Here is a 14,370-nt window from a genome sequence, read left to right as displayed (position 1 = left end):
AAAGGGTTTGAAAGTATACAACTATAGAGAACAAACTGATGATTACCAGAGGGGAGGATGGGTTAAATAGGTGATGGGGATTAAGGGTGCACCTGTGATGAGTGCTGGGTGTTGCACAGAAATGTTGAATCACTAAATTGTACACCTGAAACTAATATTACATTCTATGTTAACTAACTGGAATTTAAATAAAATCTTATAAAACTAATGGAAGATTTTTATGTGTGAACATATTATAAGTTCCACTAAAAATATGACATGATAAAGACTTTGTTGTTCCCATATTTTTGTTGTTTCCTAAGTAATTTCCAGCTTCCAATATGGTGCCTCTCAAATCTTAGTTTTCTTGAGATTCAGAAAATGTCTACATTTGGGAATTATTTAATGGTACCAAAAAGTTATAGAAGGCTATTTATCAAAGTGATACCTATAATATTAAAAAAACCTTCTAAGTGCAATTAGGAAGGCAATTAAATAAGTTATGATGATGTTACATATGAAAAATATCATGTTCTTTCATTATTTAGTGCAGGGTTTCTCAACTTTGATACTACTAATCTTTTGGATCAGATAATTTGTTGTAGGGATTGTCCTTTGCATTGTACCAAAGATGTCTCTAGGCAAATGTATTCTGGGGGGCAAAACTGCCCCTGTTGAGAATCACTGGCATAGTAGTATAATGAAAAATCAAACAGTATTCATTGATAAGAGCAAGATAGGTAAAATGCGTATTTTTTAAAAATTCAAAAGACATACTCATACTCATATATAAAATAAAGATTTCTAGGGGCACCTGGCCAGCTCAGTCAGAAAAGCATATGGGGTCATGAGTTTGATCCCCACGTAGGGTGTAGAGATTACTTAAATAAATAAAACTTTGGGGGAAAAAAGATAAAGATTTCTATGGACAAAAAATAAAAGCAACACAGAGAAATAAGTAGAGGCTAAAACCACAGGCATATGAAGTACTGAGATCTGAAAACAAGAATTAGAAGAAGCAGAGAAAATCACAAGACCTACACCAAATCATCCTTCGGCACTGTGAATGAGACAAGACCTAGACCAAATCATCCTTTGGCACTGTGAATGACTCTACGTTAATAAAATCTCTGATGCAAGGGGGTCTTGAATCACTAACAGAAGACCAAGAAGGAATTTTGGAAAATGAAAAACTCAAAAATTTTAAGATAAAGTAAATTATTCTTTGAACACAGTTAATGAGATGAAAGATAACACTGAGAAACACACCTAATTACATAAAGAAATGAAAAATATAAGGAAATGTGAGACTTTGAAAAGATCAAGAGTATATAGTACCTAAGTGATAGGGGTCCCAAAAGAAAAAAATAGAGTAGCAGAGAAGCAATATTCAGAGAAACGACCTAAGAAGGATTTTACCTTAAAAATTTTTTAATTTGTATAGTAAAGTTCATTTGCATGTGTGTGTACAGTTCTGTAAGTTTTGACAAATAGAAAAAATATCTGTCACAGCACCATAACTAAGTTACATGACACTTCCATTACCTCCAAAAATTTCCTCATACTGCCTCTTAGTGGTCAAGCACTAATTGCTGGTAACCATTGTTTATTTTCCATCCCTATTCTCCATCTTTATACTTTTGCCTCTTCCAGAATTTCATATAAATGGAATCATACAGCATGTGGCCTTTTGAGTCTGGCTTTTTTCACTTAGCATAATGCATCCAACATTCACCTACATTGTTGCATGTATCAATCGTTTGGTTCTTTTTATTGCTGAGTAACATTCCATTTTACAGATGTACCACAGTTTGTTTATTCCCCAGCTGAGAGACATTTGGTTGTTTCCAGTTAGGGGTTGTTAAATTAAAGCTACGATACACTTGCATAAAGGTGTTTGTTTGAACATAAATTTTTATTTCGGTAGGGTCATGTAGCAAATATATATTCAAATGTGGAAGAAACTGCCAAGCTGCTTTCCAAAGTGTCCGTACCATCTTGCTTTCCCACCAGCATTATATGACAGTTCCACTTGCTCTGTATCATTGCCACCACTTGGTATTGTTAATTTTATTTCGGTCATTCTAATAGATATATAGTGGTATCTCACCGTAGTTTTAACTGCATTTCCTTAATGAATAATGATGTTGAGCATTTTTGCATGTGCTTATTTGCCGTCCATATGTCTTCTTCAGTGAAGTATTTGTTTAAATCTTTGCTGATTTTTTAGAATACTTCAAGTCCTTAGTCAGATATGTGATTTGGAAATATTTTCTCCAAGTCTAGGCTTGTCTTTTCAATTCTCTTAAGAGTGTCTTTCACAAAGCAAAACTTTTAAATTTTGGGGAAGTCTGATTTATTAAGTTTTTCCTTGTATAGATTGTGCTATGGTCCTATCTAAGAACTCTTTGCCTAACCCAGGCCACAGAGATTTTCTCCTATGTTTTCCTATAAAGGATTTATAATTTTATGTTTTGCATTTAATTTATAATTCATTTTGAATTAATTCTTACATAAGGTATAAGGCATGGGTCAAGTTCCTTTTTTTTCCCCTTTGGATATGTATATCCAGTGGTTCCAACACCATTTGTTGAAAAGACTATCCTTTCTTCATGGAGTTGCTTTTGTACCCTTGTCAAAAATCAAGTTGCTACTACTGGGTATTTACCCCAAAGATACAGACGTAGTGAAGAGAAGGGCCATATGCACCCCAATGTTCATAGCAGCAATGTCCACAATAGCTAAATTGTGGAAGGAGCCGAGATGCCCTTCAACAGATGACTGGATTAAGAAGTTGTGGTCCATATATACAATGGAATATTACTCAGCTATCAGAAAGAACGAGTTCTCAACATTTGCTACAACATGGACGGCACTGGAGGAGATAATGCTAAGTGAAATAAGTCAAGCAGAGAAAGACAACTATCATATGATTTCTCTCATCTATGGAACATAAGAACTAGGATGATCGGTAGGGGAAGAAAGGGATAAAGAAAGGGGGGGTAATCAGAAGGGGGAATGAAACATGAGAGACTATGGACTATGAGAAACAAACTGAGGACTTCAGAGGAGAGGGGGGTGGGGGAATGGGATAGACCAGTGATGGGTAGTAAGGAGGGCACGTATTGCATGGTGCACTGGGTGTTATACACAACTAATGATCATCGAGCCTTTCATCGGAAACCGGGGATGTACTGTATGGTGACTAACATAATATAATAAAAAATCATTAAAAAAATAAATAAAATATAAAATAAAAAAATAAAAAAATCAAGTTGCTATATTTGTGTCAGTCTCTTTCTGGAATCGCTATTCTGTCCCCTTGATATATATTGTCTATGCTTTTGCCAATAACAACAACAACAATAACTAACATTCATATAGTAAATACTACATGCCAGGCACTGTTCAATGTATTATATATTTAAACTCATTTAATTCTCACAACAACTCTGAATTAAGTATTATTATTTTCTCATTTTACAGATGCAGAAACAATTGAGGCAAATAAGGTTAAGAAACTTGCTTGAAGGCACACAACCACTAAGTGAGGGAACAATAGTAATGTAAAAATTGCTAAGGTCCTTCCTTATCTAGACTGCGTGGAGAAGAGAGATCCTTAATAGCTTTAGATTTGTTAGAAAAAAACCCAATTAAGTAAGGATGCTAAATATTTAAGGATATCATTAAAAAGAATATCTAAATGGCCAATAAACACATGATGAAAACTTCATTAACAATCAGGGAAGTACTAATTAAACCACAATGAGATAATAACAACTACTCTTTATGATGCCTAAAATGGAAAAGACAGAAAATGTCAATCGTTGCCAAGGAGGCAGAGTAACCCGAATTCTCATTCACTATTGGTGCGAATGTGGTTTTGTACAACACTTTGGAAAATTGTTTGGCTCAATTATTAAGCTGAACATATGCATACCCATGACCCAACAGTTTTTAGTCATAAACCAAAATGAAATGCATACATATACATTCAGAAAAATATGTACTAGAACACTTATAGCATCCAATTTAGACTGTGTGTGTGTGTGTGTGTGTGTGTGTGTGTGTATTTTCTACCACGAGTATCTTAGAAAAATCAGGAAAAAACTTTTGAAGCTTCTTATGTAATTCCTAACACCTTTACTTAGATGCAGCAAGTCTCCTTGTAGACCTTTCTCTATTGTTATCAATGTGACTATAGCCCACTTAACTGTTTCCCCTGAAGATCTCTGCCCTCTTCTTTTTTTTTTTTTTTCCCCCAAAACTCCATTAGGGAAGAAAATAGATGTGATTAGTACACCATCATAGTCCCTGGTTTAAACAGGTCATTTACATCTCAAGGAAATCCCAATCAGGCATAAAGAATCTGAAAGTTTCCAAACCACTTCACCAAGAGAAAGACAAATTACATATTTGTTAATACCTCAACAAGTCACACGTTCTCTCTAAATCAGTCTGTAAAATGAAAAGGCTGGACTCTGTAATCATTAAGATCCCCTTCTCACTTTAAAGTTTTAGTATATATATATATATATATATATATATATATATATATACACACAAGTGTAGTATTTTTACTTTCTTGATTCTGCTCTTAAGTAGCCTGTCTAAAGTAATGACTTTATTGGGGTGCCTGGGTGGCTGGGTTGAGCATCAGGCTCTTGATTTAGCCTCTCGTCATGACCTCAGGGTCCTGGGATTGAGCCTCAGGGTCCTGGGCTCTGAGCTCAGCAGGACTCTGCTTGAGGATTCTTTCCCTCCTGCTCCCCCTGCCCCTCCCCCCTCATGCGTGCATGCTCTGTCTCTCTCAAAATAAATAAATATATCATAAATACATAAATTAAATAATGACTCCTCACTTTCAGCTGTTACTCTATCATACCACTTGTTTCTTTGTCTTGAATAATTACTATTGTAAATAATTTTCTTTACTGGTTTACTTGTCTACTCTGTTTTCCTCTACCAGACGATGTCTTTTTCATTATGGTATTCTTAGAGTTTAGAATAATGACTGGTTACTCAAGAAATGATTGAATATTCAATAAATGAATGACAGGCACTGTGCTAAATGCTAGTATTACAAAAATGAATAATATAACTATGTTGTTTTTAAGTATGTAATAATATAAGTATGCATGTAAGAAGCCCATACATGTGAAAAGGAATAAATGCAATTAAAAAGTATATAGGTGTTATAATGGAAGAAATAAGTACAAAATGTGGACACAGGTAGATTTATAAAAAGATAGGGTAAATTTTAAAAAGCTCCATAGTTTAGTTAAACATTGCCTGAGAACTTTCTATCACCAAACATTTGCCAAGAATTGGTGACTGAAAGATAACACATGATCATGGAGTTTATAATCGGCAGGGGACAAGACATTTAAATGGATATATTCATTAAAATATTCTAAGTGCTATGATAATGACCTTTTGACAGTGCTAAGACAATAGAGGCAGTTTGACCAAGTGCAGGTGCAGTCCTAGAGATAACACCTGAGCTGAATCTTACAGACTGGGTAAGAGTTAGCTAGGCAAGAACATTAAGTCTTTTTTTTTTTTTAAGATTTTATTTATTTATTTGATAGAGACAGTGAGCGAGAGAGACAGCACAAGTAGGGGGCAGAGGCAGAGGGAGAAGCAGACTCCCCACTGAGCAGAGAGCCCAATGCAGGGCTCGATCCCAAGACCCTGAGATCATAACCTGAGCCGAAGGTAACAGCTTAGCCACCTGAGCCACCCAGGTGCCCCAAGAACATTAAGTTTTAAATCAGGTTATGGTTCTTCCATCTTAAAATAAATAAAACTCCCTCCCAGCAGCACCCTCCAGCTTAGAATTGATTTTTTTTAACCATTTGCAGCCTAAACTCTTAAAATGAGAATTCCTACTTCTTCACATCTATTTTCAAGGCCATTAATAACTTCATCAACACAAAAATCAAAAGGTCACTATTGGCCACTCTCTCTCTCTTTTGCCTTGGCATCAGTAAATTAAATTCACTTAGTTTTTTTTCCATTTATGTATCCATACCTTTATTGTCTTTGTAGGTCCTTCTTTGTTAGCCCATCTATCCTTTAACGTATGTATCTATATCTAAATATATTCTTTATATTGATATAAAGGATATATCTTTATATAGTTATAAATGTACGTATGTATATATCTGTCCTTTAACATATCTGTCTAGATTTAGTATATATATATATATATATATATATATATATATATATACACACACAAATTTAACATATCCTTTAACATATCTGTCTAGATTTAGACAGATATGTTAAAGGATATACAGATAGATATACAGAAGTATTTAAAGGATATAGATAGGGGCACCTGGGTGGCTCAGTCGTTAAGCGTCTGCCTTCGGCTCAGGGCGTGATCCCAGAGTCCTGGGATCGAGCCCCACATCAGGCTCCTCCACTGGGAGCCTGCTTCTTCCTCTCCCACTCCCCCTGCCTGTGTTCCCTCTCTCGCTGGCTGTCTCTCTGTCAAATAAATAAATAAAATCTTTAAAAAAAAATAAAGGATATAGATAGATATAGATGTTACCTATATACACCTATATCTATATCTTTTCCCAGAATTACTAGGAACCTGTACCAGGAGAATTTTAAGATTATTTTTTGCAATAATTCCAGAACTACAAGTCCTGTTTTATTTTTTGAGTATTCACAAATTACTATTTATTATACTCTTTTAGTGTTTTGCCAGATTCCAGTCTCAGATTTACTCCAATTTAACAAAAATCTTTTCTTTTTTCTTAAAGATTTTATGTATTTATTTGAGAGAGAGAGAGAGCGGGGAGGAGCAGAGGGAGAGGGAATGGGAGGGGAAAGAATCTCAAGCAGACTCTGTGCTAAGTGTGGAGCCCCATGTGGGGCTTGATCTCGCAACTCTGAGATCATGGAGATCATGACCCAAGCCAAAACCAAGAGTTTGTCACTTAACTAACTGAGCCACTCAGGCACCCCATCAACAAAAATCTTTTGAACACCAAATATGTGTAGAATACTGTTTCAGATATTAAGTGAGGGATAAAAAGCCATTTAAATAAGAATGAATCCTTGCCCTAAAGGTTTAAAAATATAATGAGATTTAAGCAAGCCTCATATGAAACCAGTATAAAAAGTTGACTGTACTTTTTTAGTTGGTGTTTGTTTCAAGTGGTTATAAGACTAGATTTATCTGTGAATATAGAAAAGTTACTTATTGTGCTGGCTGGACTTTAATGTTCTTATTTGAAAAATGGGAGTCATACTATCTATTTTACACAATTAGGATTAGAAATAAATGAGATAGTGTTGCAAGGAATTAATAACATAAAAAAAGCAGGAAGACATTTCAAACTTAACATGCATATACAAGGCCATAAAGCAAGAAAGACTCAACAAGTTTTATAGCATCATTATTATACAAAACACATTCTCTGAAAAAAATGCAATTAATTTTGAAATTAATAACCTAATATATACCCTAAGAAAAGCTCCCATACTTGTGGAAATTTAAAATCACACTGTAAATAACTCACACATTAAATAAGAAATGAGTGGAAGTTTGAAAATACACAGAAGTAATCAATAATGATATGTACAAATACTTGTAGCAACAAAGCTGGAGCCAAATTTAAGGGAAATGTATGGCCCTAAATGCATACATTAGAAAAGAAAGCTGAAAAATAATGAGCTTATTATTCAAATTACAAGTTGAAAAAGACCAGCAAAATAAGCCCAAATAACATAGAGAAAAGGAATAAATAATGAACAGAAATTAATGGGATAAAAATTAAGATTTTTGGTAATGACTAATAAGATTGACAAATCTCTAGTTAGATTAACAAAGAAGTAAAAAAAGGTATAATGAAACTATTTAAAATGAAGAAAGAACATAATTACAATTACGTCAGAGATTAAAATAAGAAAATACTTTGAACAGATCTATGCTAATACATTTAAAAACTTATACAAAATTATATGTACCTAAAAAGTGACTTACAAAAAGTGACTCAAGAAGTAATAGAAAACCTAAATGAACATGTATCCATTAAACTGAATCAGTAGTTACAAAATTTCCCCCAAAGAAAACAGCAGGCCCGAATAACTTTACAATTTCTACTGTATACCCATGATTCAAGTATTTCTTATCTTATACAAGCTCTTCCAGAAAATAGAAAGAGATTGCCGGTTGTTTGTCCCAATACATTTTCCTCTTCTTCCCAGGCAAAAAGCTAGACTACCATGTCCCAGCTTCCCATACCATTAGGTGAAGCCATATGACTGAGTTCTAACCAATGGAATTTGAATGAAAGTGATGTCACAAAAACCTCTCAAGCACTTTTCTCCATGTTCTTTCTCCTTTTAGGCTTGACTGGAATGGAAATTATCCCCAGGGAAACTTGGAGCCACGTGTCACCATGGATCTAATTAACATTTATAGAACACTCAACCCAAATAAAATGAAAACACAGCATTATCAGGATTTGTGGGATGCCACTAAAACAGAACTTAGAGGAAAACTTACACCAAAAACCTGCAATATTAGGAAAAAATGTGTGAAAAAACCTTTAAAACTAAATAAAGTAGAGCAGATTAAGCCCAAAGTAAACAGAAGAAAAAGAATATTAAAAACTAAAGTGAAAACCAATGAAATAGAAAACAAAACAATCCAGATGGTAAAAACTAGTAACAGATATGCAAAAAATAAAGAAAATGGAATCCAGGTATATCACTAAAGAAAGCCAACAAACCATGGAAGAGAGCCAGAGAAGAAAGGATCTAGGAAATCTACAGAAACAACCATAAAACAATAACAAAATGGCAATAAATACATATCTATCAATAATTACTTTGAATGTAAATGGACTAACTGCTCCAATCAAAAGACATAGGGTAAAAAAGTAGATAAAAAAACCCAAGACCCATCTATATGCTGCCTACAAGAGACTCATTTCAGACCTAAAGATACCTGAAGATTCAAAGTGTGGAGATGGAGAAACAGTCATCATGCAAATGGATGTCAAAAGAAAGCCAAAGTAGCAATACTTATATTGGACAAAATAGACTTTAAAACAAAAATTATAACAAGAGACAAAGAAGGACACTATATAATAATAAACAAGACAATCCATCAAGAAGATATAACAATTGTAAATATTTATGCATCCAATATGGGAGCACCCAAATACTAAAATAGTTAATAGCAAACATAAGGAAAATAATTGATAGTAATACAATAATAATAGAGGACTTTAACACCCCACTTACATTGATGGACAGATTATCCAAACAGAAAATAAATAAGGAAACAGTGGTTTTCAATGACACACTGGCCCAGATGGAATGAACAGATATTCAGAACATTCCATCCTAAAGCAGCAGAATACACATTCTTTTCAAGTGCACATGGAACATTCTCCAGAAGAGATCACATATTAGGCCACAAGATAAGTCTCAAAATTGAAAAAAGTCGAAGTCATACCATGCATCTTTTCTGACCACAACGCTATGAAACTAGAAATTAACCACGAAAAAATCTGGAAAGATCACAAATACATGGCAGTTAAATAACATGCTACTAAACAACGAATGGGTCAACCACAAACTAAAAGAAGATATAAAGAAGTACATGGAAACAAATGAAAATAAAAACACAACAATCTCAAATCTTTGGGATGCAGCAAAAGCAATTCTAAGAGGGAAGTTAATAGCAATACAGGCCTACCTCAAGAGGAAAGAAAAATCTCAAATAAACCACCTAACCTTATGTCTAAAGGAGCTAGAAAAAGAACAAACAAAACCCAAACCCAGCAAAAGGAAAGACATAATAATATTAAATATTAGAGCAAAAATAAGCAATTTAGAAACTAAAAACAACAACAACAACAGATCAATGAAACCAGGAACTGGTTCTTTGAAAAGATCAACAAAATTGATAAACTTTTAGCCAGACTTATCAAAAGAAGGGGGGCAAGGGACAAAGAGAGAAAGAACCCAAATAAAATCACTAATGAAAGAGGAGAAATAACAACCAACACCACAGAAATACAAACAACTGTAACAGAATATTATGAAAACCTATATGCCAACAAAATAAACAACTCAGACAAAATGGATAAATTCCTAGAAACATATAACCTACCAAAACTAAAGTAGGAAGAAATAAAAAATTTGAACAGATCTATTATTAGCAATGAAACTGAATAAGTAATCAAAAAAATCCCCCAAAAATAAAGATCCAGGATCAGACAGCTTCACAGGCAAATTCTGCCAAACATTTAAAGAGAGCTAATGCCTAGGCTTCTCATATTATTCCAAAAAAAAGAAACGGAAGGAAAACTTTCAAATTCTTTCTATGAGGCCAGCATTATCCTGATACCAAAACCAGATAAAGATATCACAAAAAAAGAGAACTACAGGCCAGTATCTCTGATGAACATAGATGCAAAAATCTCAACAAAAGATTAGCAAACCGAATCCAACAATACATTAAAAAAATCAGTTATGAGAATCAAGTGGAATTTATTCTGGGAATGCAAGGGTGGTTCAATATAGATAAAACAATCAATGTAATATGTCACATCAATAAGAGAAAGGATAAAAAACAGAGGATCATTTCTTTTATTTAAGTTTTTATTTATATTCCAGTTAGTTAACATGCAGTGTAATATTAATTTCAGGTGTACAATATAGTGATTGAACACTTCCATACAACACCCAGTGCTCATCACAAGGGCACTCCTTAATCCCCATCATTTCTTTAACGTTCCCCCCACCCACCTCCATTCTGGTAACCATCACTTTGTTCTCTATAGTTAACAGACTGCTTCTTGGTTTGTCTCTCTCTCTCTCTTTCCCTTTGCTCATTTGTTTTGTTTCTTATATTCCACGTATTAGTGAAATCATATTGTATTCATCTTTCTCTGACTTATTTCACTAGTATAATACTCTCTAGCTCCATCCATGTCACTACAAATAACAAGATTTCATTTTTATGGCCAAATAATATTTCATGATATATTTTTTATATGTGTGTGTATATATATATACACATACATACATACATACTATCTCTTTATCCATTCATCAGTTGATGGACACTTGGGCTCTTTCCATAATTTGGCTATTGTAGATAATGCTACTATAAATATCAGGGTGTATGTATCCCTTTGAACACATTTAATGCAATCCCGATCAAAATACCAACAACATTTTTCACAGAGCTAGAACAAACAATCCTAAAATTTGTATGGAGCCACAGAAGACTCCAAATAGCAAAAACAATTTTGGGGGGAAAAAAAAAAGCAAAATGAGGCACCATAATTCTGGACTTCCAGTTATATTACAAAGCTATAATGATTTAAATGGTAAGGTACTAGCATAAAAACAGACACATAGATCAATAGAACAGACTAGAAAACCCAGAAATAAACTCACAATTATATGATCAATTAATCTTCAACAAAGAAGGAATGAATATACAATGAGAAAAAGACAATCTCTTCAACAAATGATGTTGGGAAAACAGGACAGCCACATGTAAAAGAATGAAGCTGGACCACTTTCTCTGACCATATACAAAAATAAATTCAAAATGGATTAAAGACCTATATGTGAGACCTGAAACCATAAAAATTCTAGAAGACAGCACAGGCAGTAATTTCTCTGACATTGGCTCTAGCAACATTTCTCTAGATATGTCTCCTGAGGCAAGGGAAATAAAAGAAAAAATAAGCTATTGAGACTACATCAAAATAAAAATCTTCTGCATAGCAAAGGAAATAACCAACAAACTAAATGGCAACCTATGGAATGGAAGAAGATCATTTGCAAATGACATATCTGATAAAGGGTTAGTGTCTAAAATATATAAAGAACTGATAATAACTCAACACCCTAAAATCAAATTATCCAGTTAAGAAATGAACAGACATTTCTCCAAAGAAGACATCCAGATGGCCAACAGACACATGAAAAGATGCTCAACACCACTGATCATCAAAACCACAATGAGATATCACCTCTCACCTCCCAGGATGGCTACAGTCAAAAACACAAGAAATAAGTGTTGGAAAGGATGTGCAGAAAAAGGAACCTTCTTGCACTGTTGGTGGGAACACAAACTGGTGTAGCCACTGTGGAAGACAGTATGGAGTTTCCTCAAAAAGTTAAAAATAGAACTACCCTTTGATCCAGTGTTTTCACTACTGGGTATTTACCCCCAAAATACAAAAACACTAATTATGATGGATACATGCACCCTTATGTTTATTGCGGCATTAGTTTCAGCAGCCAAACCATGGAAGCAGGCCAAGGGTTCATCACTAGCTGCATCGATGAAGAAGATGTGGTATACCAACAGATATATGAAAAGATGCTCAACATCACTCATCATCAGGGAAATGTATTTCAAAACCACAATGACTTATCACCCTACACCTGTTAGAATTGCTAAAATCAGGAAGATAAGAAACAGCAAATGTTGGCAAGGATGTGGAGAGAAAGGAACCCTGCACTGTTGATGGGAATGTAAATTGGTAAAACCACTGCGGAAAACAGTATGGAGGTTCCTCAAAAAATTACAAATAGAATTACCATATATACCCATAATTCCACTTTGGGGCATTTACCCAGGGAAAATGAAAACACTAATTCCAAAAGATATATGCACCCCCAGGTTTATTTCAGCATGACTACAATTGCCAAGATATGGAAGCAACCTAAATGTCCATTAGTAAACGAATGAATAAGTAAAATGTGGTGTATATATACAAAGGAATATTACATGGCCATAAAAAGGATGAGATCATGCCATTTTGAGACAACATGGATGGACCTAAAAGGTATTATGCTAAATGAAATAAGTCAGATAAGAAAGACAAATATCATATGATCCCACTCATAAATGGAATCTGAAAAAAATGAATAAACAAACAAAAAGAATCAGAACTATAAATACAAAGAACAAACTGATGATTGCCAGAGGGGCGGGGGGTGGGAAGTGGGCAAAATGGATGAATGGGAAAGGTAGATACAGGCCTTCAGTTATGGAAATTAGTAGGTCACAGGAATAAAAATCAGAGCATAAGGAATATACTCAACGATACTGTATTAGCTATGTAATAGGGTAGATGGTAGCTATACTTGTGGTGAACATAGTATAATGTATAAACTTGTCAAACTTAGTGAAGTTGTACACCTGAAACTAAAGTAACATTGTCAATTGTACTAAATAAAAAAAAAAAAGATGTAAGATACACACACACACACACATACACACACACAGTGGAATGTTATTCAGCCATAAAAAGGAATGAAATATTGCCATTTGCAACACAGCAGATGGATCTAGAGGGCATAATGCTAAGTGAAATAAGTCAATCAGAGAAAGACAAATACCATATGATTTCACTCATATGTGGAATTTAAGAGACAAAACAAATGAGCAAAGGAAAGAAGAGACAAACAGGCATGCCCGGGTGGCTCAGTTGGTTAAGTATCTGACTCTTGATCTCAACTCAGATCTTGATCTCAGGGTTGTGGGTGTAGGCCCTGCATTGGGCTCTGTGCTAGGTGTGGAGCCTACTTTAAAAAAAGAAAAGAAAAGAAAAGAAGAGACAAACAAAAAAAGCAGAACAAACTGGTAGTTACCAGAGGAGAGGTTGGTAGGGGATGGGTGAAATAGGTGAAAGGGATTAAGAGTATATTTATTGTGATGTGCACTGAGTAATGTATAGAGTTGCTAAGTCACTACATTTTATACCCAAAACTAATATAACAACATATCTTAATTATACTAGCCTTTTTTAAAGTAAAAAAAAAATGTTAAATTAAAACTTGTGCTCTTCAAAAGATACTACTAAGAGAATGAAAAGACAAGCTACAGACTGGGAGAAAATCTTAGCAAAGCACGTATCTTATTAAGGACTTACACCCAGAATATCACAGAGCTCTCAAAACTCAGCAATAAGAAAACAAACAGTCCAATTAAAAGTGAGCAAATGATATGAACAGACCCTTCACTGAATAAGATATACATGTGGCAAATAAGCATATGAAATGATTCTCCATATCATTAGACATTAGAGAAAGACAAATTAAAATCATAATGAAATATCACTACACACCCATTAGGATGGCTAAAATTAGAAAGATTGACCATACCAAAGGTCAGCAAGGATGGGGAGGAAATGGAATTCTCATACATTGCTGGTGGGAATGTACAATGGTAGAATCACTTTGGAAATAGTTTCATGAGACGTTAAACATATACCTACCATGTGATTCGCTGTTCTAGTTCTAATTATCCAATAAAAAGGGAAATATATGTTCACACAATTTTTATAGCAGCTTTATTTGTACTAGCCAAAAACTGTGTGGTAGGCA

General features: G+C 34.2%; 1 protein-coding gene across 1 annotated transcript in view; it reads right to left on the bottom strand.

Annotated features, from left to right (window-relative positions):
- C12H1orf185 (chromosome 12 C1orf185 homolog) overlaps positions 1 to 8,348 on the bottom strand; it is a 35,318-nt gene extending 26,970 nt beyond the window's left edge. The window contains exon 1 of the mRNA XM_087865866.1: positions 8,324 to 8,348. Within this exon, the coding sequence (XP_087721992.1) occupies positions 8,324 to 8,333 (10 nt within the window). The 5' untranslated portion in view covers positions 8,334 to 8,348. The remainder of the gene's footprint in view (positions 1 to 8,323) is intronic.
- Between the last annotated feature and the right edge of the window lie 6,022 nt (positions 8,349 to 14,370).

This window comes from Ursus americanus, chromosome 12 (assembly GCF_024610735.1).
Source record: "Ursus americanus isolate L20-20 chromosome 12, mUrsAme1.1.p, whole genome shotgun sequence".
In the NCBI taxonomy this organism is placed as follows: Eukaryota; Metazoa; Chordata; class Mammalia; order Carnivora; family Ursidae; genus Ursus; species Ursus americanus.
This window is presented reverse-complemented; position numbering and strand designations above follow the sequence as displayed.